This window comes from Paramormyrops kingsleyae, chromosome 21 (assembly GCF_048594095.1).
Source record: "Paramormyrops kingsleyae isolate MSU_618 chromosome 21, PKINGS_0.4, whole genome shotgun sequence".
NCBI lineage: Eukaryota > Metazoa > Chordata > Actinopteri > Osteoglossiformes > Mormyridae > Paramormyrops > Paramormyrops kingsleyae.
In genome coordinates this window covers 4,697,504-4,725,000 of record NC_132817.1, presented here as the reverse complement: position 1 = coordinate 4,725,000, position 27,497 = coordinate 4,697,504, and the positions used below count along the sequence as shown (strand labels likewise).

Here is a 27,497-nt window from a genome sequence, read left to right as displayed (position 1 = left end):
TGGACCTGTTTGAAAAATAGCACAACCCACCAGTGAGCAGCGTCTCAAATGTAATTTTATCCTGTTGCTATTCTTCTTTAATAAGATTTACATTTATATAGATTTGAAAATGACAATATCTTAAAAAAACATTTAAAGCATGTTATATTATACATTGTTATATTATTAGATTAGTTTAGGAAGCCATTTCAGACTGGTAGCCCTTCGTATGGCTCAGTACCCGTGAAGTAGCTCTCAGTTTCAAAAAGGTTGGTGACCCCCTGCTTTAAAGTGCCTACTCTGTTATTAGGGGTTTTTTGGTAGTTTTATATGTGTTCATAAACCCAAATTGCTATGTAACATTAAATATGTCATCTTGTGAGGTTCCTTCTTGCCACTTAGTGTTCATGGGGTTTTGATCACGATTAGTGAAAACACTTCCTCTGATGCACTGTGGGTAATAACGCCGCCCCCTGCTGGTGGCCCGGTCTCTGATCGTTCGCTCCAGCAGGGTCTGCTGTGAAGGTTTTGCGACTGGCAGGGAGGGCATCCTTTAGCATTTATGTGACTGCCTGCCACCAGCCCGATGTGGTTAAATGCCCCCCCCCCCCCCTTCTGGACCCTTGTGTGTTTCAGCATTAATGGAACACGGCTGAGCGTCGACTCAGCTCCGCACCTCCCCAGCTAAATGCCTTCGCTGTGGTTAGTGGGGTTTCTGCTGCTTTCCAGATCATTAGGCTCCCTTTAGCGTATGGAGTGACTTCGGTGGCGACCCCCTTCCTCTCCCCAAGCCGTCCCTGAGGAAGAGGAACGAGACTGAGAGCAGCCTTCAGAAGGCGTTTAAACAACACAGTTTTACCCCTGTGGTTAACAGCGTGCCTGAGGTTTAATGGCCCTTAATGACTCCACATTACAACTTGCAAATGGACGGAAAAGTCTTGACCATTTAAAAGATTCCTTTGTAATAGTTTAAAGTAGTGACAAATTTAGCAGTTATTGATTATATGCCTCTCTCCCATTGCATGAGTCCACTCCCCTCCTGTACTGTAGTTTAAAAATTTTAAATCTAATTTGCCTCAGGACTTATGGTACTGTAGACTGTTAGCATGTTACATTTTCCTCAGTGTTTGTTTTTCTTAGTTGATCATGAATTAGTCAGGGGGGGAAATCCGAGAGCAATGAGCAGAACACATTAACATGCTCTGCTGATGTTTGTAGAACATCAATATGACTGCAGAGTAAGGACCATGGTCTGGTCACTGATGTCCCTCTAATTTTGGTCTGATGTTACCCTTAGATTTCTATGTTTATACTGCTATAGTATTTTTTTTTTTATTTTGTTAAGTTTAAGTGTTTTTGAGGGAGCTGATAGTAAATCTGTTTCTCAGGAGTCTGATTTTGAGAGGAATAACAAGCAAACAATGGGTGTCTGATCCAGGCGGCTGATGGAATCGATTCGGCGCTATTTCAGGCTGCCCCACAGTTTTGATGGCTTGATGACCCGCGAAATCGGCCGCTTCTTAACGAAGGCTGTTTTCCGCATTGTTGCCGTAGATACCGGTCTGTGGTTTCCGCTTCCAGCAGACATCAGAGCTCTTGGTTGAAGAAAAAGTCCTTGTCCATGTGAATGCTTCAGTTTCCAGAGCTGATTTGTCTTCATGACTTGTCGTGCCGAAGAAGCACTTCAGGACTGACCTGTCACAAAGCTCAAATAAACTGTGAGAACTTAAACCTTTTTCACTGTCCACATGGCGGTCATTGTTGTGCTGGTGATTTCCTAGTGATCCTGGATGAGTCGAGGTGTGAATAGCAGAACAGAGGCATGACCTTCACCTTTAGGGGGTGGTGTGGCTCAGTGGGCTATGACTCTGTGTCTGTGATCAGAAGGTTGGTGGTTTGAACCCCACCCTCAGCAGAATAGCCATTCGTCTATGAGCCCTGCAGCAACCCCCAGCTCCCTGGTGCCATAAGGTAGCTACGCTGCATTGTGACCCCACCTGTATGGAGAGCAGGATGGGGCAAAGCAAAAAGAGAACTTCCCTGTGGGGATTAATAAAGTATCACTATTCCCTTCTATTTTTGTGGTTCAGACTGGTTACAGGTGGAGAGAGTGAGTGAGAGATGTGACCAGAGAACGACATATGGGGGGACAAATGCAAAGGAGCTATATTGAATGTGCTAGAATACGATCAGGGCAGGGTTAGGGTTAGAAAAAGTTCGGCATTTTCAGGCATCAACGTGTGTTTTTATGATAGTTCTGCTCCCCCGTATGATGGGAAACCACAGTTCAGCATGCTTTAGTAGCATATTTCCTGCTTTGGAACAGTCTGTTGTATCACCCTAAGGTGCTAAATTAGGGTTAGGGAACTGAGGCTAGGGTTAGAACAATTTTAGCATGTTCAGGCATCAGAATGTGTTTTTATGGAAGCTTTGCATCCCCAAAGGTTGGGAAACCACAGTTTAGCATGTTTTAGTAGCATATTTCCTGCTTTGGAACAGTCTGTTGTATCACCCTAAGGCCCCAAATGATGTGCATTTGTAATAAATCTTCAAAGACATGTTAATCTGCTTACTGTGTAGATCTGTAGTACAGTATTAGAGTGCCCTTGGTGTAAAAGGCGAACGTTGGAGGTCCAAATCTAATCTGACACGGAGCAGAACTGTAGTGCTAACAGCTGGGGGGGGGGCACGTTCCAGTTGGCAGCCAAATGGCCGGCCCCCACTTCAAGTGTGAAGGACCGACTTCCTGTTGAATTAGATCTTAGAGACGACTTGGGAGGTCGGTAGCCACGGTCACAGTTACCACGGTGTTGTCACGTGAACAAAAGGGAATTGCTCGCTGGAATTCCATTAGCCCACGCCGGAGGTCACCGGTTCGGCTTTCTGGACGCCTTGGGCCCGCCAGTGCTGCTTTAATTCGTCTGACAGCTTTAATCTGCCAGAGACCTCATTGTGCTGGTTTTTTTGTGTATGCAGATAAAAACCTGTTTTACGCTTGCTAATGGAGAGCCTTCCTCCGAGTAAATGAAGTCTGAACGTTTTCATGAAAGCCCTCTTTTGGAATAGGTCTAGAACGTGAAATATTTACACAGCAGCTAAGTATTTTAGGGGATTTCAGGTTTTGTGAAAATTTAGCTATGATGCACTTCTGCTGCGTTCCACCGCAGTCTGTCCCTTCATGTGTTTTCCATTCTCTTCCCAGGTTTCTCCTAAGTGGCGTGATCCTTACGCCTTTCCACTAAGAGCTGCATCCAGAGATAAAAGACGGGCGAGCTGCTGTACATAGCCGAAGCCTCGATGTGTTAAATCGATTCTTTGCGCGGCTTTTCAGGCGCGTACCAGGGTCTCGGCATGCGGACACCGTGGCACCAGTCTTGAGGCTCCTGTCAGGCTTGCATTCACAGTCCCGTCGTTTACACGTTCGACCAAATTCGACGGGAGATCGGTTCACGTGAATTTCCCATGGGCTCGCGGGTTTGTGTTTCTATGCAGAAAAATGATAAAGAAAATGAATGTTTTTTTTGTGAGAATTGTTCTTGTTCGTTTTTTTTTCTCTTTTGAGAGCTCTCTGTGTGACCTGTTCTGCTATCTGGCTTCCCAGTTCCCCCAGTGAATATGCGCTTCTGTCATTGGTTATATAATTGTTAAAATGGTTATAAAAATAGTCTGCAGTTCTCTTTTGCAATGAGGATCTCTTCAGGTAGGGACCTGATTATTGGCAGATGCTACGAATTAGTTCTGCATGAAAAGCACTAGTTATGAATGGCAATTAGATGCCTTCGGAGAGACGGCGTGAGGACTTGGGGTCGCCATGTTTTCCGTGTCCCCGCCACTGCCAGTAAGCAGCTGCTCTCCTGGATCCTACTCTCTCTTCTTGGGGAATCTGTTCTGTTTGCCAGTGATTTGACCAGCAACATGTGGGGAAAGTTGTAAAGTTTTTGAACTAAAAAATAGGTCACAGCGTTTTCCTGAAGGTAGCTTGTCTGAACAAAGGTGTGTCTCTGAATGCACAGAACTCAACTGGGTCACAGGTTCATCTTAAATAAAAACACATCAACCAAGCCAACATTTTATCATCTCTTGGGGGAAAAAAAATTCTGGGAGTTGAATGTTCAGGAGGTGAAGACGGCTGTGTGGCAGTGGTTGGCTATGCAGTGAAGCCCCGCAGCTCTTCGCAAACTGCCTTCATAGCTGTGGGCACACGTCCTGGAAGCAGACGGCACCTGGCCTGGTGACGAGTGCCATGCTGCATACGCATCAGTTGTGGTGGAAGCTTCTTGTTTTGACCTCTTATTGGTGGAGTAGGCCTAAGTGCAGTGACGAGTATCAGTGTTGAAATAGCCTCCTGACTGAGCTCTCCATTCCTTTGGGTCCTTCTTGAGCCACGCAGTTTTTCGCAAGAACTCTTCGCCCATAGGCTTCCAGCTGTCCAGAAGTTTAGCGTGAAATCGATTGCAGTCTGTCCGCCCCGTGTGTGTAAAGGGACGGGCTCTGACTGGGCAGGTTTTCAGGAATCGGGTGACAGAGTTCCTGTGAGCTTATTGATTCGGGTCGCTTCAGACTGCGACGTTGGGTCCACCACTGGCGACACGGAGGTGCCTGACCTGGCGCCGTGAGAGCGATAAGAGACTGGGCCGGTTTGGAGGAATCTGCCTCGGCCTCCATCATCATCCCCTCTGACATTTTTTTGCTGCCCTAGGGTGGACAGGAGAACGGCCTCTGAGCCTCGACAGCTGACGGAAATCGCAGCTCCTCTTCCTGCATGACGGTGGACATCTGCTCTCGTTGACAGCGATTTCTCTTTGCATATCAATCAAAAAGGGGAACGCGGCTGTTTATCTCGGGGGTGTAATCGGAGGCAGAGATTATCTCTGGGTAATTCGACCGAAGCAAAGACGAGAGGTTGTTCTCATTCCGAAGGAGTTCGCCAGGTCATCGTCAAATTCTGCCGTCGTCCATATTTGAGCTTATTGAAAGCAGAGCAGAGTTTTAATAACGGATCTCTGAATGTTTGTCATCGAAGGGGCAGATTCTGTACTGTGTTGCTGCCAGTGGATGTGAAATGCCGTCCACATACTCGCTGCATGCACATCCTCCCTGTAGCAGCTGCTGAGAGGCTGTGTAAATACGGCTCTGATTAAGCGATTTGTACAGCTGAACACAGGATCGCTCCTCCTTAATATAGCTGCTTGATATGCTGGGAGCCAGGCACATAATAATATCACCTCAGAGACAGTCTGATGCTTCCTGAACATTCTACTGATCAGCAAATCTTTGTCAGAATGTGTCAGGCTCTCTCCTTTTTTTGTGTTTTTTTTTTTCTTTTTCAGTTTTCCTCGTTCTAATTTCCGGAGGTGTCTGTCAGATGTCCGACAGAGCCGGGGAGGGAGGACAGAACCTGAAAGGGGTATTCAGCGCTCTCTGGGTTTGGCTGGTCTTCTCAGCTACAGAAAGTGGATCGGCATGAATGATTCAATTTTCCGCTCCCATTTTTAACCCGATACCCTCTTCTTTTTTTCATAAATCTCAGGGCAGAGTGAAAGTGCCCATTTTGGTCTGTCCTTCCCCTCCTGTTGGGTCTTCAGACACCCCTCTGAATCGGCATTTCTGGTATCTCTGATTTCATAGCTTCAGTGAGTCTGGCCTGGGTTCCTTTCCCCGGAGACCTACTGGTGAGTTTGCAGTTTGTTCTGCCTCCTGCAGCGTGGCCTTTGGGGCTGGATTTCATTCTCCTCCTCAAGTTGGCGGTCTGGACACTCTGCGGTAGATTTCATCGAACACCTCGCGTCTCGGCTCAGCTGAAGGGAGTTTCTTTTACCTACAGAGTCTTGGGTTTGTTTCCAAAAGTAATGTTGGTTCCTTGAGTAGCAGCCGCTGGCCCGAATGGGGGTCTGGTTATGTAAGGTGATCCAGTTGAACATGCAAGTTGGCATTGGGAGCAGAAATTGAGTAAACCAAGGAGGCATGCACTGAGGGTGGTCTGGACCCTCTTGGGTGCTGGAGATAGTCTTCAAAACAACTGGGAATCGGGGGACCACTGAAAACGCGTTTGCTTGTTGATACTCACTAGCACAGCGGAGCACACACACGGCACTGCTTGTTAGCTGGTTGTGGGCAATTTGTGCTTTATTTTAACAGTGGGAGAAACTGGTAAATGAAATGGGCCTCTTGGGGAGGGGAGTCGAGACGAGCCTTAAACAGCCAGCTGTGATCAAACCTCGTCACGCAGACTGTTGGCTCCGTAAGAACAAACTGCTCCTGGATGTTTTGTGTGCCGTCTATTAAGACGAGATGCGGGCCTTTTCGTCGCTGCTCCCCTCGACACGGGACATTTTGTTAGCTGTTGTGGTCTGCCCCATCGTGTTCACCGCGGGGGTGGTTAGCAGCGCTCAAGAGGTGGGGAGGGAGGGGGGGGGGGTGTCAGACAGCGGCCCCAGCCACAAGGTGACTGCGCTGACCCGCAGAATGCTTCGAGTGCCATTTGGAAGTCTCCGGAAACACTTAAATCCCCAAAGTGCATTTCTGAGCCTAAGGTTCAGCCTTTTTTTTTTTTTTTTTTTAATAACGGCACGTCATCCTTACGCACACACACACACGTATTTGAGATGTGTCGTGCCAAAGTCGTAATCTGAGATCTTCGGAGGGCATTTACATGTGTGAAATGCCACGGAGGCGCTTCACCAAGCTAATCCCTGACAGAGGACACGGTTTGGGATCGGGACCAGGAGGCCCACCATTTCCACACTAACCCCCCCTCCCCCCATTCCGGTACTTCAGCTCTAACGTTTAAAAAAGACTCTCTCTTGGAGAGACCAGTGTGCCACAGGGGGTGAGCTAACTGGGGAGTCAAAATGCAGGAGACACCTGGCATTGGGTCAGAGGGGCTCCATCCCGGTGCAATGCTGCATGTCAGGGTCCCAGTCGCAGGGTCCCAGTCGCAGGGTCCCAGTCGCAGGCTTGTGTGATCAGTAATGAAGCACAGATGTTCTCCCCTTTTTACCTTTTAGCAGTTTAGGGACTAATCTATTAATCTCCCTCTGATGCAATGGCTGCTAATGAGCATGTGCAGCTGGTCGGCAGGGTAGCAGGCGGCCAGGTGTCCGAGGCGTGACCCTGCCCGGTGCGTGCGTGAGGCGAGGCGAGGCAAGGCGCGACCCTGCCCGGTGCGTGAGGCGAGGCGAGGCAAGGCGGCGACCCTGCCCGGTGCGTGAGGCGAGGCGAGGCGCGACCCTGCCCGGTGCGTGAGGCGAGGCGAGGCGCGACCCTGCCCGGTGCGTGAGGCGAGGCGCGACCCTGCCCGGTGCGTGAGGCGAGGCAAGGCGGCGACCCTGCCCGGTGCGTGAGGCGAGGCAAGGCGGCGACCCTGCCCGGTGCGTGAGGCGAGGCAAGGCGGCGACCCTGCCCGGTGCGTGAGGCGAGGCTAGGCGGCGACCCTGCCCGGTGCGTGAGGCGAGGCAAGGCGGCGACCCTGCCCGGTGCGTGAGGCGAGGCAAGGCGGCGACCCTGCCCGGTGTGTGAGGCGAGGTGAGGCAAGGCGGCGACCCTGCCCGGTGCGTGAGGCGAGGTGAGGCAAGGCGGCGACCCTGCCCGGTGCGTGAGGCGAGGTGAGGCAAGGCGGGGACCCTGCCCGGTGCGTGAGGCGAGGGGAGGCAAGGCGGCGACCCTGCCCGCTGCGTGCAGGGGTGCTGAGTCAGCCTGCAATGGACGCTCACGGAAGCCTCGTGTAGACGTTGTTGTCGTCGGGTTCAGCTAAAGCCGGTGACTCCCCAGGGCTACCCCTTCAGGGAAAATGCACTCGCCAGAGTCACCAGACCGCTAATCTGGCCTCTGACCCACTTTCTTAGGAAATAACGGTGGTATTTTTATCCCATCCCGTGTTCCTTTTTGATTCTGTGTTTACAGAAGGTGAGGAACCACAGGGTACGGCAGCCAGTTTGGTTCAATGCCCTGAGTCAGACCTGTATTTATTTAAAATGTCATTACCTGGCTTAGAACCCAGTAACCTCCCCATATACATGCTGCCCTGGGCATGCGCTGTGCATGCAGCTCTTTAATTTTCCCTCTCTTTCAGGGCTTGTCTTAAATGTGTAGTTACAGTAAACATTTAATAAAGTGTAATAAACGGTCTAATTAAATGCGGTGTCCTGAAAATAACTAGTAGTGTTGGCGTGTAAATTTAGAGAAGCCATCCGTTGCACTTTTATGACCAGCAGATGGCGTCCCCCCTCGGCCCTTCCCAGCATGCCCCGCTCCCTCACTCCCCGCTGGTTCTCCTTGGGAGGAGCGCTGACCTGAGCGGTTTCGGCGCCGTGACTTGCTGCTTGCTGCTCTGGGTCTCTGGGGTCTCGTGGCGTGAAGCATTTAATCAGCCTCCATACGGCAGGTATTCACACGCCGTGCCCCACCGTCTTGCAGATTTACTTTGATTTTTCGGTGACTGAGCTCTTCTCCCTGATTGTGGCGGCTCCCTTGCGGCTTCATGCAGTCTGCGGTGATGTTTGCTGCCCTCTAATTTTAAATGCAGCTGCTGAGCTTCAGTCGCATCCTATTAGCCGCCTGTTCAGGCACCATCTCTTCCCATGTTTCCCACTGTCTGTCTTAAGTCGCTCTGTACCCATCACCGCCCCTCCCTGCTAACTCACCAGTTCTGACACTATTGAAAAGCAGCCCCCCCCCGCCCTCTCTCTCTCTCGAAACCATCAAACCGTAAAGATATGCTGACATCTTGGCTGTTTTCATGTGGCCTACTCCGCGTGGCCCTTTCAAAGTTCTTGTAAACCTTCTAAATCGAGATTTTTCTTTCAGATTCTACCGCTTCTGACATGAAGGCCAGCTCGTTTATTAATTATTCATTTATGATGTCATCCTGCCCAGGAGAAGCCCCACAATGGGGGCGCTGTTACCGCGCTGGGTCAGTGGCGTCATGTGGGGATTACAACACAATGCCCGTTTGCACCCGTGACCGCCTGACTCGTCTTACTTGGGGGGGGGGGGGGGGGAAATATAGGGCCGAGCACAGAGGCCCCCGCCATAGTTATCTCCCTGAACGCTTTTTAAAATTAGCTTCCATTATAACAGCACTGTGATTACTCTGCCCTAATAGGCTGTAATTAGCAGCCGCACAGAAAAGGCGAGCATGTGTCGGGGAATGGAAATCTGCCGGTTTGCTGAGAGAGATTAATTGACAGAGATTGAGTCTTTGTCCGCAAAGAAAGGCCATCGGGGGGGGTCCGTCCACTGTCCTGCTCCCTGAGCCATGCTGTACTTTCTTATCAAATATTATACATAACTTTTATATGGCCACCCCTAGTTTTCCGAATTTTGCCTGAATTCTCAAAATGTGAATGGCATTTTCTCAAATTTATGCTTATATATTTATGAACAGCGTATATTTAAAATAGGTGCTGAGTTCTCCCTTAAAGTTAATGTAGTTTTCACTTCTTATTTGCCCTCCTTATGATTTTGCTTTACAGAGATATCAGTTTATGTGCATAGTGGCTGTTTGAGGGAAAGCGAGGGGGGGGGGGGGTTGTGTTTAAACCTGTTCAAAGTGCAGTGTGTTTCTGTTTTATCTCCAGAGGACTTATATTTTAAAAACCACACTCCACAGTTTCTGTGCTAGTGCGAAAAATCTTCAGCTTAATTTTACCCTCATCACTTTGCTCTGTGTGTGTGTGTGTGTGTGTGTGTGTGCGCATGCGTGTGTCTATTTTTGCACACTGTGCTGTTTGTTCCACTTCTGTCAGGTGGTCAGTCAGCCCTCCATCCACTCTAAGCTGCCAAGGGTCCGACCGCAGAGGTCACGGTGCGGTCTTTGCCGTAGATTCCCAGAATCCCCCAGGCCGAAACTCTGCTTCATCGCTGCCCGTTGAGGCCACCGAGGGGTCGGAAGGCCTTTGTTTCCCCGCTCAAGGCGCTTGCTGTTCCAGATCCGTCCCGGCGGCAGGAAAGCATGAGAACCACGGGGCCTCTGTTGGCAAGGGTTGGCTTGTGGGTGTGTTTTGGAAGGGGGGCACTCAGCCGTGCCGTTGTGCCACCACATCGGCAGCACGTTGACCTCCCCCCCCCCCCTCGCAGCCCGGTCAGTCGGCTGATTGAAGCGGCGGCTTTGGAAAGGGCCCAGCCCCAGCTGCTGGGTGTGGGTCACCGGACGGTGGCACGGCTGGGGACGCTGTTCATGCTATACAGTGTCGTTATTATCCCCCGGCAGCCGGTGAGGTCACTGATCGTGCTGATCGGGGTCTCGCTTTTCAGCACCCAGACAAAGAGCTTTTTTTTGAGACTCTGATGACATGGGCAACCATGCGGCGATACTGACTCTGTGTCTGACAGTCTCTCCGCATAACGTGAGACCTGGAATTTCACGATGATCGGTTGTGCTCTTCTCCTGTTCTGCTTTTTTCCTTTTCCCTTCAGTCTCTTTCTTGGTTATAAAGCAGATGTTTCTTCCCCAAATAATAATTCTGTCAGAGAGGCTCGTCTGCACGCTAATGAGCATCATCGTTAAACACACACAAACAGCCCCCTTCTGAGATGCCGGCGATGGAGCCAATTGTGGCGGCTGCTGACGGGGTAGGATGGCTTCCCCGTGGCCCCAGCGTGTGGCGGAACGTGCCAGTAGACGCTCACCTGTTTATGGCAGCTGTGTTGTCAGGTGAACAGCTGCCCAGTGAAGAGTCGAGTCATGTGAGACCAGGGCACCGGGTGTACCTCTCGCCGACGGTGAAGGCATTCCTAATGAGGCACTACCTACCCCAACACCGACCCATGAATATTCCCAGGAAGTTCATCCTTTGGCACCAATAACACCCCCTCCCCCCACCAATCTGTTGAAAATTGAATGTCATCAGCAGGGCCCTGATACAGAAGGACCATCCAAGTAGTAAATCGCTGGATGGACTGTGTGCATGATGCTGTATGCCGTGATCTGTTTGTAAAGCTCACGCAGACATAACCATGGACGTGGCACCATAGAGCGTAATGATGACGGACGTTCCGACTTCTGAAGCGCCGTCTGCTCCGGGTTTCAGGCCATGCTGCCCTACCTTTCAGACTCACTGTGAACTTCTACCCTCCGGACGTGTTCTGGGTCCTCAAGGCTGCAGAAGCGAGACGTGGCTCGGCGTGAAGATGGTGAATGAGGGACTCGGGGGTCGATTACGCGCAGCGACAGCTGAGGACCTCTGATATGTGGCAAGCTTCGCTGTGATGTCTTGATTTAGCTGGGCGTGACTCGGGCGTGGAGATCAGAGGCTTTTGGGGCGCGGACACTGCCTCAAGCCAGCTTGGGTGAGATTCTCACGGTGTCCGAGAGGCTGGTAGCGTTGGTTCTTCTTTCACGCCCAGTTGGATTCTGGTAACTTTATCCTGTCCCACGCCGGTATGCATCTCTGTCCTGTTGTCTGGTATGTTCCCTCTCCAAAAATGCACTTGTGGCTTCACTCTAACACGTACGGGAAATAATCAGGTAGTTCCACTCGCATCCCTCCATCGCCGCAGGCTTGGGTGGGTGTTCAGGCTAACCTTCGATGTTGAATGTCTTGCGGTGGTGGCGTAGGGTGGCATAGTGGCGCAAATGTGTCCTGCTTCAAGTGACTGATTGGTAGGTCCATGTCGGTTACCGTGGAAGCACAGATTGCCCGCGTAACGAGCCTGATTCTCGAGCCCTCGTTATAGCTCAAATGTGACATGATGACTCAATCCACCAGGGCTGTTGTCATGTCACGCCATTGCCGTTATTTACTAGGAAGCCGTTCAATTATAGATGTTCTTCAAACATTTCATGCCATATGATAAATTCTGCCCTTCTCCTGAAGTCTTCATACGCAGAACAATTAAGCAGAACAAGGTTAGAAAACCAGGCCAGAGCTACAAGGATGACTGGTGTTTCCTCCACCCCCCGCCCAGGCCGTGTGTGTGTGTGTTTTCACACCAAAATAGCACCGCTGTATGTAATTAAGTGCGGGGGTGGAATTACCTTATCTTCACAGTTTTATCTGGTTGTACTCTGACTGAGGAAAGAACATGTTGACACCCAAAGCACAAAGACAGGCTGCAGCCTGCTCCTTCTCCACTGGAAAGATAGGAGGTCTTGTTCTAAGCTTTTTTGAGGAGTGATATACATTTAAACATGGTTTACATTTATTCCTGGACCTTCTACAGCTTCTAGCTGCTGCTGAAGGGAATTCACCTGAAAGCCTCGCACTTATCTTTCTCTGTGGCGTAGCGCTGCAGAACAGCTCCTGAATGCCATTTGAGTAGTTTCCCTTCACATTTTGTGCAATAGTGAATAGTAGCATTTAGAAAATAGAGGTGGATGTCGTAGACACACAATTGTAAGAACATGTAGACCAGCCGAGAACTTCATGTTGTGACGAGACGCAGCGTGAGGTCTGCCGTAAGTTTGTGTTTCTCTCTGAATGTCTGTAAGGAGAGTATGACACTCCAGTTTTTGTAGGTCGTGAAATATTAATGCCCAAGGACTCTGCTCTATCGACAGCAGCAGGTGTGTGTGTGTGTGTGTGTGTGTGTGGTGCAGCCTGTCCCTTCACAGTGATGGATTTTCCTTGAGGGAAAGACCTTGTCAGAGGGATCACTGAATACAGTGGTTTGGACCCAACCCCCACACCCATCGAGGACTCCAGCTTGGGGAGGGTTTAGTTTTCAGGTCCTTTTGCTGTGTAGTCTTTGCACCTGCTGCTGCGGTTGTTAATCTCGGTGTTGGACATGTTGGATTTTTCTATCATTTATTTGAGATTGTAGACAGCGGTTGCTTATAGGATTAAGTGGCAGCTGCTCCTGCCCTCACAGTAGGGTGACTGTGACTTCACTGTCTACCTAATTTGCGTGTCAGAATTTGAATTCCTCCAGCGTCACCAGAGAATGGGTGTCGATGGACCGTTTTATTGTCAGGATAGGGCTACCCTGGAAACTGAAAACAGATAGCACATGCAAAATCACAGTTACAGCTCGGCCATTAGGGTCAGGAAAGATTCTTGTATTGCTGCGAGTGAGATTAAATGGAGCCTGATCATTTTTACCTAATGCAGGGGATGAATCTTGTGAGCCAAACAGGACTACGACCTTCCTTTCACCTGACTCTGTTTTCAAGATCAAAATAAGCCACACCCACCACTCATCACAGGACATAAAGGACGGCATTAAAGACAGGAACATACTTTGCTGTTGTAGAGAAGAGCTTGGAAAGTGCCCAGTTCATTATAACACAATCAAAGTTACAGGCATAATCAATGGGATCCGGTGATACATGTGTGAAAAGCTCATTCCTACTGCAGGGGGGTTTGGTTGTACCTTCTGTAAAACTTTTGAAAGCACTTAACCTACGTCAGTTAAGTATCCAACTACATAAACTGACTTAAAACCATAAGTGTGTAGGTTTCTTTAAATAAGCAGTGATATATTGTTGGATGCAGCTGGCTTCCAGGGGAACCTGAAATGGTACGTCCCGTATGATAATGCATCCCACTCTAAACCGCTGGCTTCCAGGGGAACCTGAAATGGTACGTCCCGTATGATAATGCATCCCACTCTAAACCGCTGGCTTCCAGGGGAACCTGAAATGGTACGTCCCGTATGATAATGCATCCCACTCTAAACCGCTGGCTTCCAGGGGAACCTGAAATGGTACGTCCCGTATGATAATGCATCCCACTCTAAACCGCTGGCTTCCAGGGGAACCTGAAATGGTACGTCCCGTATGATAATGCATCCCACTCTAAACCGCTGGCTTCCAGGGGAACCTGAAATGGTACGTCCCGTATGATAATGCATCCCACTCTAAACCGCTGGCTTCTGGGCTGTGTCGCTCTGATGGCACAGTGACCTTTCCCAAGCTTCTCCATGACGTTTGGAATAGCAAAGGGGGCAGCTGTCACCAAGCTGAAAAGCGAACAGTTGAAATTACCCCTCCTGCCACTGGGGGCGCCGTAGGAACCGTTATGGACCAGCTCTCCATTTTCTGTACGGAACCATTTTCACGTTCTTCTCACCATTGATATTAGGAAGCCAGACTGTCTGTTCTCAAATTAGAGGAAGAATAATTTAAAAGATTTTGATGGAAAATTTATTTGATTAATTTCCACCTGGCTAAGCTGTTTTTTGTCCATTGGCACCATTCATGGGTCTGTAACAGTTGCGGTTTGTCGATACATAAGAACTTAAAAACAAAAAATCAATGTAGGCAAATAATCTTGTTAATCAATAAAAATCCAGTGATGATGTCACGCACAGTGTAAACACAAGCCCATAGTTTTTCATCTTGGCTCGACTGCTGATTTTTGGTTGCAGAACTGCCTAATTTAGAGAGTAGGAGACATTTTTAATGTGGATTTTGTACCAGAACATCTTACTCGCGCAGCACGAAGCATGTGGTGCTGCCATGACAGCCTGGGGGAGCTCTGGCAGCATCGCCGCCCCCCCCCCATGGGGATTATTCATTCCGACGGGGTGGCTGACTTGTTTAGTCAAGCGCTTCTCTCGCTCGCTCCCAAACCCTGTTTCCCGCTGAAGTCTGCAGGACGACCAAACCACCGCCTCGCTGCCAGGGTTCTGGATCCGGGGCCCTTTTTAAATTCCATTTCTTTGTCTTGCTGTCATCTTTTATGTACCTTAATGACAGAAACCCTGTTGTTGTCAATGATGTTCTTGCATGGAGGTTACTTTGCCCTCGTCTCTTTCTTGTTTTTCCGTTTATCGACCAATCATATTGTTGGGATTCATTTTGGTTTGCATCAGTTAATGTGTGTTTACATTCACGAAGTAACACGAGATCCGTTTTGAATACCTCAGTGCTGTTAGTCTGCATTATCAGCTTCTGGTTCTGTGACTGAAATGCATGCAGGAGAATCCCAGTAGAAAAAAATAGGGATTTGCCAACTCGATTCTGTGTGTCTAAAATGCTCCGTCCGCTCGGCTGGGGAACACCGCGACACCGCAGACGAGGCTGGGTCCCGACCCCCATGCCGGTTCGTTTTCCCTTTGCTAATAAATGTCGGCATCAGGAATTAATCTAGTTTGAGTTTCAAAGCTGCTATAAAACCTACATATATTATTAAATCCTTTCTCTATTGTTAAATGTATTCGCAGTCACAGGCTCCTGAAATTTGCTTTAAAAAAAGAATATAGAGAAATCGGGCTGACAGAGTCATGGGTCTGTGTAAACGCTAGTGGATGGAAACCACCAGTAGGAGGTGCCCTGTCACTTTTCGGCAGGAGTGAACTTTCCAGGCCCTGCCTGCGTTGCCTAGCCAAGACCGCGCAGGCTGAGTCGCATGCGCCCGCGTGTCGCGGCGTGTCAAGGACGCAGGACGGCGCATGTGTGCCTTCATGCTCGACGTGTTCAGAGCCTCCATATGTCAAACGCCCTGGAGCCCGTCGGCCTGTTGAGTATTTTGTGCTGCAAGCTGATCAGGTAGCATGCCGCATCAAAGACGGCGTGTTTTGGCAGCCTTGCCGTCCAGGTGTGGCGTTTCATAATGGGCGCCGTTGCACATTAACATCCTGTACAGGGGTGGTCGGAGCTGGGGGGATGGGGGGGGGGGGCAGTTCATATCTCTCGCCTCTTTGAAATGGAAGCCTTGAAGGTACAGGCAGAGGATCCATTACTGGCTGAGTGCCGGCCTTCGCTGTGATTGGCCAGCTACGTTCCATTAGCATCATGCTGCAATTGGGAACGAACCCACTTGTTTTTTTTTTTTTGCAGTTCGGCAGCCCTGGGGGCTGGGTGGGAAGGAGAAGCCATATTGGACTGATTCCCTCTGCTTCTTTTCCCTAAGTCGTCTCTCTGTTTGGCTGCTGAAATATGTCTCTGAATTTACTCCCTGCCAAGTATTTGTTCGCTGTGAAGCACTTGCCTAAACCTGCTGTAGCCCATCGACCGCGCGCTAACATGGACGACGGCGTCTCGGGGGCAGGTAGCCGCACGGCCGGCCCCGCGTCCAACCTCCACGCTCTCCTGATCATTTCCTGTCTCATGGGCCCTTCTGTTTGATTTTGCCGACAGAGCTGGAGCGGGTCTGGTAGGCGGCGCTTGGGTCGTCGGACTGAATCATGAGGAATGTTTGCACCTGAGGGGCAGAGAGAGGAAGGGGGGGCGCTGGCGTCCCACTGAGAGAGGGGGGGGGGGCTGGCGTCCCACTGTCTCTTTGATCATGCAAATAGGTGTCTGCCGCGTGATTTTTATTACTTTAAGGAAAGAGAATAAAGGATCCTTGGTGGCTGGACCCTGATATGTCACCGGCTCCCAACCTTGTTCTACAGCTACTTCTCTTTCTAATCCTTTTGATGTCGGCTGTGACTGGTCACAGGCCTTTGCAGTGCTCTGCCTAAACCAGAATGTTTAAGTCACTTGAGCTTGGCATCAAAAACCTTGCTGGGGATGTGGTCACATGCGCTGGCTTTGCCCCGCTGCCCTCTTTGCACTCACGGTAGCCACTGATTTTGCCTTTTAATAAAAGAATCCTAAAATGAAATGTACCCCCCCCCCCCCAGAAGCTTCCATAAACGCAGTGAAACCACATATGGCTTATCTGCCTGACAGATGAGGGGGTGCACTCTTCTTGGTCTCGGGTACAGCATCTGTACCTTTCCAGCAGTCATGTGACACATCTGCAGTGTAGTAGTATGCAGTGAAGTCAGATCTCAATAGAGCCCATCAGTCCAGCTTTCAGCTAAACCCCTCTCACCATGGCCTTTGCAAACCCATGGAGGGTTTGCCTTGTTTGGGTCTCAGCCAATCAGAGGCTTTGCATCTGCCTGCCGGTGGACCTTCTCCCCAGGCCTCAATTCCACGGGCGACTAAGCGTGTCCATTGGAAATGGGGGGGGGGGGGGGGAGGGTGCATGCGAGGTTGGGACACGACGGACTGGATCTCCAGTGGCGTTTCATGGGCTGAAGGCTCTGCTGGTTCTCGCTCCCACTGTTCTCTGTATTATCCCCCATTGGTGCTCCGCTGCGTAAATTTGCAGGAGTTTCACCGCACACGTTGGTCGTGGAAGCGGAAATGTCGTTAAGCCAGACTTCTGCTAGCTGCGGAATACCTGCAAGCATGAAAACAAAAACGCAACAACTGAACGTTTTCTGCTGTTTAAGCGTCACTGAGTCTTGCTATACAATTCACTGTTTTAATTGTTTGAGTGAAAAAAGGTTAGTCATTGAATAAAGGCTTTTGTTTTAAATCATTCAAAAGGAAAAATAGGCCGACCTATCTGGAAATACCTTCAGTAATCCTTTATATCGTTATCAGTCGTCACTCATACGGAAGTTTGCTTTAATCTGACTAAAAATAACCTTAAATGCTTTTAGTTTCATGACTTGAGTCTGATTTCATTTAGTCAGCGGCTCAAACAGGCCAACTCAGAACTCACTGGGAAGGACTTTAGGCCCCAGTGGGGTGTAAATGGGGATTAGCTAAATGGTTTTGCTGAAATGATTTGGGGGACAGGAAAGGAAATTGTACTTATTCAGAGATCATTTCAGTGAATTGTGGATATTGAAAATGTCTTCTTTGTATCCTTTGTTCTGAATTTTCAGCAAAGTTTTTGTTCTGAATTGTTTGCTTTGTGCTTCAGTTGTGTCCCTTGTTGGTCATAAACTGTCAGCATTTGATATTTGAGAGCCCTTTCCTGGTTTTGGTGGCAAATGTGTCATCTGAGAGACCAAAATCAATGAGAAGTAACATCGATCCGCTCCATTCTACTTCTCCTACAGTTGTAATCTTTTTCTTTGATTTGGGGTGTTTTTTCCCAAATTGCTTTCCATTGATCTGAGAAAGACCTGGAAAAGAAATTGGCCGTTCACTGTAGACATAAACTAACCACCCATCCAGAACTTTCCCAAGGATATTATCCTCTGGGGGGAGTCGTATTCCAGCCGCCGGAGGTGCCCCCGGCTCTGCGTGACGTAGTGTACTTTGGGGGGAGTGCCCAGGAAAGAGAGCTGCCTGTCCACAGTCGTGTTTGGCAAGTATATCAAGGCCGCTTGTTAGCCACAGCACTAGGTCCATGAGTCCATTTTCATGAACTGAGGCAGCCAATCATCGGCTAATGTTTGATGTTGAAGGGGAGGCTTCTGGACCTGGATGCTACAAACCTGTGCCCTCACGTGATTGGTTCATGAGAAGGGAGGGCAGTCTTCCACCATGCCGGTAAACAGGAAGTTCCTATCTCGGTTGACTATTATCAAACTCTTTTTCTGAATGCGACACTGACGTCTCCTTCGGTAATTCATGAGTCTGAGGCTTTCTGTGCTGCATCGCAACTCCACCGTCGCCCTCTCCTCACTCGGGTAACCAAAGCCGAGCTCCCTCCCTCTCGCGTTGATGGCTGTCGAGGTGTTACCAGTCAGCAGAAACACAACTCCCCAGTGCAGCCCGGCTCAGTGCTTTACCAGCTGTGCAAACTCTTGCTACCCACCGTGGAGGTAAAAATTGCATCCAGAACCAGTTGGGAGAGACCCTACTAACAGGTCCTCATCTTTCAAGAAGAGCGATTTAATGCAATCAGGTATTTGTGGGCTCTGGACCTTTGCTTGAGCACTTGCCCTGTCGCCCCTTGGAGTTTGGCCTGTGACCCCTTCTTGGGTTCCCGTTGCGTTCTAAATGGCTGGTTCCGTAACTTCTGGTTGGTGGAAAAAATTGCCACGTGGCACCCAATATAGCATTCTCTGCACTCTTGACTTTTGACTTTTTGGTTTCTGCTCAGTGCGTGATTCTGATTCTGGCCACATTGGATGGGGAAACACTTTTGATGTCCCTAAGATTTGCTGGGTGGCGATCATCTGGAAGACCGATCAGTGACTACTAATCTGCCTGCCATCACCAAAGCAAGCGTGAACTTCGATTTTAGAATAGTAGGAGTAACTGTAGGAGACACTTGTGCTTATCTTTAATCAACCAGAAAATAAAGCACGGCATGTAGAAATGAATGGCATGAATTCCTTTTAGAGACCTTATTATATTTGGAAGTGACAGTGTGACTGAGTTAGCAAATAACTCTGCGTGACAGCAGGATTGGAGGGGAACCGTTGTTTGACCTTTAGGAAGAGGGGAGTGAATTCTGGGGATCAATGATTTTAATCTACTGCTGACTAGAGCAGGAGGCCTGGGAGGGAAGCCTGAGAGTGCCGTCTGAATTTGACAGCAACTTGACCGGGTGACTGTAGGGGTAAATCTATACAGGATGGAGCCTTATCTCAAACAGCCACACACTGATCAGCGGCCCAGCTTGCCAACCGCTCCGCTCGGAGAGCGGCATCAGCCTGCCGCCCAGGGTTCGAGGGCCGCTTGGGCCACAGGACGCGGGATGGAACGTTCTGTTCGGCGGGTGTTTCCATTTAACTGGGGACCCCCCACAGCCAAGTGCAGCCAGGTGTGAAATTCCAGAGACAAGTGAGGGAGGAAGACTTTGGGGGGGTGGAGTTAGCTCACCCCTATGGACTGACAAACGATGATTCATGTCTTTAATAGGAAATCTCTTACTTCCACAGCCTTTGTGAGACTGTTGTCCCAGTGCCCCTGTCTACCCCTCGCTGAGAAATCTCAACAGCCTCATCTCCATGGCATCTTTGCAGGATTAGAGGATCGTACTCCGCCACCTTCCTGCCCCCCCCCAGCTAGCTTCTCACACTCGCTTGCAGTAAAACCCTTTCTTGCCTCCGTGTCGGTGCCACAAACCTGCTGTGTGGCACCGTTTGCCGTCTCACTGAAAATGGCGCTCGCAGTTACGGCCGTGACGCTCGGCCTCACCATTAAAAGCTTAATCGTCCGGAAACGTGTTTGTGCTCCACGGAGGAGCGGGATGCTTGGCTGATAAATGTACACGAATGTCTGGGTACAAGTTAGGAGCGAGGCCTTGATGCTGCCCGCATTGCTTGGTGATTTCTGTGTTGTATCCGACTGCAGGGGCTGCTGAGAAGACTGGGCATGATCTGGATTTGGAAATCTGGGTAGCTAGCAGGTTGAGATCAGATCCAGCTTGAACTGTCCCCCCCCCCCTATAGCTGCACTTAGCCATCTTTACTTGCTCTATGCATAGTCAGCAGTCTTAAATTCAACCGCTTGTATGTCCGGTCTGTATGTTGCACTGTTGACCTGGAGGAGATACTATGGACCTCTGTAAGGCTCCACTCGACCGCTACCACGCTCTCTCTCTCTCTCTCTCTCTCTCTCTCTGCAATCCACCAGCCCCCAGGAGGCTTCTTTCCATGCCGGGTCTGTTGTTTATCTTGTGACTTGCTGCGGGTCATATAGCATGTGACCCCCCCCCCCCCCCCCCCGTGACGATGTCAGAAAGGCATGACTGGCAGCTAAGTACATCAGCAGTAAAAATACAGCGATGGGAACACATGTTGTTGCCCCCCCCCCCCCCCCACAGAGCTGATCCAGGGCAGCTTATTGAGCTATGATCAATATTTTAAAGATGGTAGTTTTATGCGCTGTTGGCCATCAGCCATAAGAGATGAATGGGTCAATTAGAGCGGCCATCTCTGGGCAATTACTGCCGAGGCACACGTGCAATGCCATTTCAGCGTCTGTACCATGTAGATATTTGCCTCTCTTGTAGCGCTGCTGATTGGCTCGTCGCTGCTGCATAACCCTTTATGTCTAGAATACTGCGCTCAGCAAGGCCACCATGAAGGAGCTTCTTGCTTTCTGGGAGTAACAGGGACACATGCTCAAGATTTATATACATAAAACTATAGCCTGTAATGTCTATGGATATGTGAGATGGATGATGGCTGTCACACCTGGGACCAGTTTGATCTGGCTGCTTAACCTGTGGTTTGAAAAGCTCTGTCCAGACTGCTACACCTCACTGGGGGACGTTCGTATCACTTGAGTCTGTCGCCATGCCGACATGATGGGACTGATTCACGACTTGCTTGTCCCCCAACCTTGCATAGTCGAAAATATAAATGGCTCGCCGGTGGCAGGCGCTACCCGTCCAGACGACGGCGTGTTTGTTCTCGTTCTGGCGGGACATCGCGGCTGCAGGCGGAGAAACACTTGAACAGTTTCTTTTAAGAACCGCGCCTTTATTGAGTATCAAATGCACTCAAGTTAACCCATAGTACCGCTAACAGGGAGGAGACCTAGACGCTGAAGCTACAAGACGGGATCACGGTTGTTAACGCAAAGGGATGCAGAACCACAAGCAAGCATGTCGTCAACCAAAGAGAGACGCACATTACAACTATAAACCATTAACAAAGTGATATAAGCCCCACGACAATGTGAAATTTATCTAATTTACCACAGCATCGGAGTGAGCGAGCAGGAGATGATGGGTAACTGGCTACACCTCGCCCCCGAGGTGATTTGCTACAATTTTTTTTATGGGTGTGAAATGATGCTGTAATACCCTTAGTGATGTTATGCCGCCTTTCAACCATCTTGTGTTTTAGGATTATGGTCGGGTTGCTGGTGGCTTGTTCCTAGTTTCCAGTACCCATGAACGGCGTCTGGTGCACCTATCTGGCACTGACTTTACCCAGCCGCAGGCTAAGAACCTTTTAGGTGGCTGGCCTTCATGTCCGAAGCCATTCTGAAGAACGCGGCCATCTCCGAGGAACTAATGGGGAGACATTGTAAAGGAAGAGCAGTGTAAAGAGAGCCAGCAAACTTAGTGGCCTCGAAAGTCTTCCATTTGGGTGCTTGTATCCATATTACGTAGTTGCACTTTTGCAAACTGCAAGCATGTGGCTAGCATCAGGGCGAAACCCCGTCCTCGCCGTGGGCCCCTGGCCAGCTCTGTAAGGCAAGAAGGTGTCTGGGTTCCCTGGAGTCAGCCGCATCGATCCGGCAGATTCTTCTCCAAACTCCGACGGCCGGGCAGCGAGGTCACCTCGCGTGTCATCATCTGTCTGAGGTTCAAAAGGCACCATGACCTTCACAGGGGGGAGAGCGGGTGGGGTGCAGATGCCTCTTGGGGATTTTTGTTATGAACCGTCCGTGTCGTACAGCTCGTCTCGCTTTTCAGCCCATTTTTCATTGGAAATGTAGATGAGTCTCTCTAATTTCACTGTTCATTTCTCATCGGGTTGCCGGTTTACAGTCTGACATTGTTGTGTCAGGATTTTCTTTAAATGTCTTGGTGTAGGTGATGATGTGACGGTTCAGGGTGAGAGATCCTCTGGAAAAGACCATCAAGATGAGACGATTCGTGTGTGTGTGTGTCAGAGAGAGAGAGAGAGAGAGAGAGAAACGGGAGCACAAGACCGTAAGCCGTTTCCTTTCAGCAGATCCACTAACCCCCCCCCTCCCTCTTTGTCTGTCTCCCCCCTCGCTTCACAGAGCGCGCCATCGCAAGGCATGAGGTGCGGGAGATTGAACAGCGCCACACTCAGGATGGCGTGCACGAGCCGCCGCTGGGCGAGAGCGATGACGTAGTCATCATCTACAATCGCGTGCCCAAGACGGCCAGCACCTCCTTCACCAACATCGCCTACGACCTGTGCGGCAAGAACAAGTACCACGTCCTGCACATCAACACCACCAAGAACAACCCTGTCATGTCCCTGCAGGACCAGGTGAAGGGCGCTTCTCCTTTCATAAGTCAAATAAAGCCCCCCCCCCTCTGTTTTCCACCTCTTTTGATAGCCCCCCCAAGAAGTATGGCTTTATAATATTGTAACAAATTCACATTCTTCTTCACTATAGGGAAGTAATTTTACTACTTTGTATTTAAATGTGTTTTTTTAATCCATTATTCATAACACACACACACACTGCCTAAAGCTGGATAAAAAAATGGGTAAAAACAGCATGTTCTTAAACATGAGTGTAATTATGGATGCCTGCTGAATTGCTGTAGTATTCTAGCTGGTTCAGTAAAGTGCCATATAGCTTGTTTGAAATGGGACATAAATTCGGTATTAAATGTAGCCGGTGAGACTCGAGTTAAGAGGAGCTGCTCATGCTGAAGTGTCCTGAGCGTTTTATCATAAATATCTGTCCGCGTGGGAACGGCGCTAAACAGATTATAACCCCACATGCCTTCTGGTCACTTATGATGTGACCCATGACAGGTGTTTCCTCTCGGGACACTGTGACGTTTGCTGTCCAAGTGGGGGCCGCATCTCTGGGGAGGGCTGAAAGGCCAGTATCAGGACGTCCTGGAATTTTGGGAAGGAGTCTCTGGTTCTGATGTCGTGTGCTCATACAGGTGCGGTTCGTGAGGAACGTGACGTCCTGGACAGAGATGAAGCCGGCTTTTTACCACGGACACGTGGCTTTCCTGGACTTCTCCAAGTGAGCGCCCTCCATTGCTAAGCTTCTGGCATTTGCCATCATTCTCGACCTCCGGGGTCCTTCGCATCGGGACGTTTCTTCTGGTTTCTATTCCCTTTGACGTTTTGTAACAGGCAAATGTTACTGGGGTCAGACAGATGCTTGTGTCATCGCTGTGTCATTTAGAAGATAACGAAGATGTTCTCCATCTGGAGCTCTTTTGAAGTGTGATTTCATTTAAAAAGAAAATTCTTTAAAGTGGAATTATCGATGACTTTGTAATGTATTGCAATATTTTTTCAAACCCTCAATAAGTATGAAGGACTATGTCATTTTTTCTATAACTATTGACAGTATGAATCAATATGCATCCTTGGTGCTGATGCAGGTAAACTGTACTGTGTCTCAATGTGTTGCCTTGGTCTTAGTGCTAAGCACCCCCCCCCCCCCCCAAGGCTGTGTGTAAGACTCAGAGACCACCCCAGTGCTGTGTGCAGAGTAAATAAGCTACTAGGGAACCAGAGGAATTTTAAGGGAGGTCGTGGCTCAGTGGGTGTTTGGAAACCACTGAGAATAGGGCAATACAACAGCGGACTGGGAGGCTGTTCTACCACAAGGGGGGCTGCATTCCTGCAGCTAATTCAGAAATAATCGTCAGTTACAAAAAATGTGGCTCATTAATGTTCCGCTGCTATTGTGGACAATGAGAACGCGTTGGTATTCAGAGCAGCACATCAGAGTAGTGGACCTGCCTCTTAACCGGGTAAGATTTTAAATTGGGTGGTAGGTGCCCCCTTGTGGTTGAAAAGAGCTTTGCATCAATATGAACATTATGTATGGGAAATTTTTCCTTTGACAAAAACCACAATGGTCAATCCACTGATTTGCAGTTTTGTTTTGCTTGGTGACAGATCTGTGTTTCCCTTCCTTGAGATTTTTAACGTGAATATATGACCGCATACTGATTTCTTAGTGTTGATGTTGGTATCCACGTTATTTTGGTACCATGCCTGGGGCCTTCATTCCATCTGAACTGATCTGGCCACCAGTCCAGTTCTTCCACAAAGGTGACGTGCTGAAGGATGATTGACAGGTAACTGGCCCCTCCCACTCCAGGTTCGGCGTGAAACGAAAGCCCATCTACATCAATGTGATCCGAGACCCCATCGAGCGCCTTGTGTCCTATTACTACTTCCTGCGCTTTGGAGATGACTACCGACCAGGACTGAGGAGGAGGAAGCAGGGAGATAAGAAGGTAATGCAGCCCACTGTCTGTGGCCAGTGGTGACTGGAGAATGGAGATGGGCGGAGTATCTGCCCTGTCACAGTCTTGGTTTAATCCAAAGGTAGCTGGTAGAGCAGGTGATTGACAGTGCATAGTCCTGCCTATGGTGGGTTTTATGCCTCGTTTCCCAGCATCCTCCACTTCCTGCCTATATTTCTGAGGTGGATTGTTTATGCCGTGGGTATAATTTGTCCCCCTGAATCCTTAATAATCGTCCCAGTGAAGCTCCTCCTCCATTGACGTGCCGCTACTAGTCAGCGGAATTCTGAGAACTCTGTGGAAGATGTGTGTTCACCACCGAAGCTAGGGGGCGCTAGCAAGCCAGCCGATGACTTCGGTCCTGAGGACCTCGGTCTGGACTCGGCTCATGGGTCTCTAATGGTGTCACTCCTCTCGTTGCAGACCTTCGATGAGTGCGTGTCGTCCGGCGGGTCCGACTGCGCTGCAGAGAAGCTCTGGCTGCAGATCCCTTTCTTCTGCGGACACTATTCGGAATGCTGGTGAATGACCCTTCTACGGCTGCTTTTGCATTATCATGATAGAGCAGCTATTGTCTAATTACGCAGATGTAACCTAATTATCTCTTGGATGAAACTGGAAAGGATCGGCGCAGTTATGTGCCGCAGTGTGTACTGCCCGCCACAGGGTGGCGCCAGTGAGTCACATGTGACTGACCACTCTGCTGCTTCTGGCAGGAATGTGGGGAGCCGGTGGGCGCTGGAGCAGGCCAAATACAACCTGGTGAACGAGTACCTGCTGGTGGGCGTGACCGAGGAGCTGGAGGACTTCATCATGATCTTGGAAGCAGCTTTACCACGCTACTTCCGTGGTGCCACTGAGCTCTACCGTACAGGTAACCAGGTTGTACCGCCCCTCACTTCATTACAAATTCACTTCCGCTGGACCTAAACCGGCGTGATCGTGTAGGCTTACACTCCGGCAGCTGGGCCTTAACCGCATGACGCCGTCCGTTTCCAGGGAAGAAGTCTCACCTGAGGAAGACGAGCGAGAAGAAGCCTCCCACCAAGGAGTCCATCGCTAAGCTCCAGCAGTCGGACATCTGGAAGATGGAGAGCGAGTTCTATGAGTTTGCCCTGGAGCAGTTCCAGTTCGTCCGCGCCCACGCCGTCAGGGAGAAGGACGGAGACCTGTACATCCTGGCTCAGAACTACTTTTACGAAAAGATTTACCCCAAGATGAACTAGGGTCTGGGGTGGGGGTGGGGGGGGGGGGGGGGGTCGCAGATGTAGAGGAACTGACTGAAGATTTTTACCTCAACACTGCCATCATCTCTGTGGGGCGATTTGAAGGAACACAGCTCTGACTAAGGAACAGGACGCGCTCTGATTGGATGGCCGGGGCCCTCACGGGGCCCTCCGGTGGCTCTGGGGGCCCTGTGGACACTTTCATTGATTCTCATACCTGTAGCAGTCCACTGAAACGGGCTGTAGTAGCCAAACTATCACCCAAAAAGGGCAGGCAGACATTTACCAGTGTGTCATGGACATCAGCAACCAGGCTGTCTCACACTGATCTTTTTTGACCCCCCCCTCAGGTTAAAGGTCACTTTTCCAACAGACACGGCGCGGTCCGAGGGGGGTGCGTCGTGGTCACGCAGCCAGCAGGTGTCACTTTCGAGTCCGGTTCCCCCCGTCCTAAATGTTGTCGTGATTTCTACTCACTCTCCATCAGCGTGCTTTTATTTTGGGATTTTTTAATCATTCTTTTTTGTGTATTTATGTATTTTTTCTTTTTGGTTTTGATGGTGAGGAGGCTGTAACAGATGGGAGAGGATGGGGTTGATTCTTTTTACAGTGATGTTGATCATTTGTTGTATTTCCTGACAAAACTTGTTGCTGAAGCTCAGCAGAAGACTGACCCTCATCCTGGGTCTCAGGGGATCGGCCCACTCCTCTTAGTTTGTGGGGGAGTCCACTGCCCAGACTATGGGATCGGCCCACTTCTCTCTGTTTGTGGGGGAGTCCTCTGCCCAGGATATGGGTTCAGCCCACTCCTCTCAGTTTGTGGGGGAGTCCACTGCCCAGACTATGGGATCGGCCCACTCCTCTCAGTTTGTGGGGGAGTCCTCTGCCCAGGCCATGGGATTGACCCACTTCACTTTGCTTGTGGGGGAGTCCTCTACCCAGGCCATGGGATCGGCCCACTTCACTCTGCTTGTGGGGGAGTCCTCTACCCAGGCCATGGGATCGGCCCACTTCACTCTGCTTGTGGGGGAGTCCTCTACCCAGGCCATGGGATCGGCCCACTCCACTCTGACTGTGGGGGTGTCCACTGGTTCCATTACAACATGCTGATGTACATTTATTGATTTTTGTTAGTTTTTTTTTCCCTTGCATCTTGTACAATTTTACCTGTAGAAGTATTTTTGCTAGGTGCTTTGTAAAGTGTTTACAAGCGTTGTAATTAAAACCAGACTGAAACAAAGGAAAACTAACCTGTTGCTGTACATATTGCTCATTTTATGTATTTGGACCAAATGGTTATATTAAAAGGGGAAAAAAGGTTTCCTGTTCACATCCCATTTCTGTTTCTGAAGGGCAAAAGCTCATCTCACATCCATAAAGCCTGAACTGATATTTAGTTTTTAAGATTTGATTTTTGCAACTTGAATGAACATATAATTATTTTAACTTTACATTTTAGTCGGCCCACTATCCTGATCACTAATCCTCTGTGTCAGCCTGTGAGATCAAGGGTCTTTCCTCCGGCTTGCCCACATCCTCCGCTCTTTGTGGAGCTGGCCCTCCTGTGGTGATCTCAGAACTGGGCATGCTCAGAGGTCGTGACAGGCTCCGCCCCCATCGAATGCCTTTTCACCAGCTGGCCGAAACCTATTTTGGGGAGATGCCATCTTTTGTTTACATTGCAGTGGGTTCTATTTATTTTTAAAAGTTGTCAGGAGACCTCTCTGCAGCTGCATCACACTGGTTTGGCCACCAGAGGGCACTGAGGTTCCCACTTCCAGTG

General features: G+C 49.7%; 1 protein-coding gene across 1 annotated transcript in view; it reads left to right on the top strand.

The window, feature by feature from the left end:
* hs2st1a (heparan sulfate 2-O-sulfotransferase 1a) overlaps positions 1-27,035 on the top strand; it is a 43,988-nt gene extending 16,953 nt beyond the window's left edge. The window contains exons 2-7 of the mRNA XM_023816618.2: positions 22,289-22,524; positions 23,160-23,245; positions 24,341-24,479; positions 24,912-25,009; positions 25,205-25,362; positions 25,488-27,035. Coding sequence (XP_023672386.1) covers positions 22,289-22,524; positions 23,160-23,245; positions 24,341-24,479; positions 24,912-25,009; positions 25,205-25,362; positions 25,488-25,714 — 944 coding nt within the window. The 3' untranslated portion in view covers positions 25,715-27,035. The remainder of the gene's footprint in view (positions 1-22,288; positions 22,525-23,159; positions 23,246-24,340; positions 24,480-24,911; positions 25,010-25,204; positions 25,363-25,487) is intronic.
* Positions 27,036-27,497: the final 462 nt, after the last annotated feature.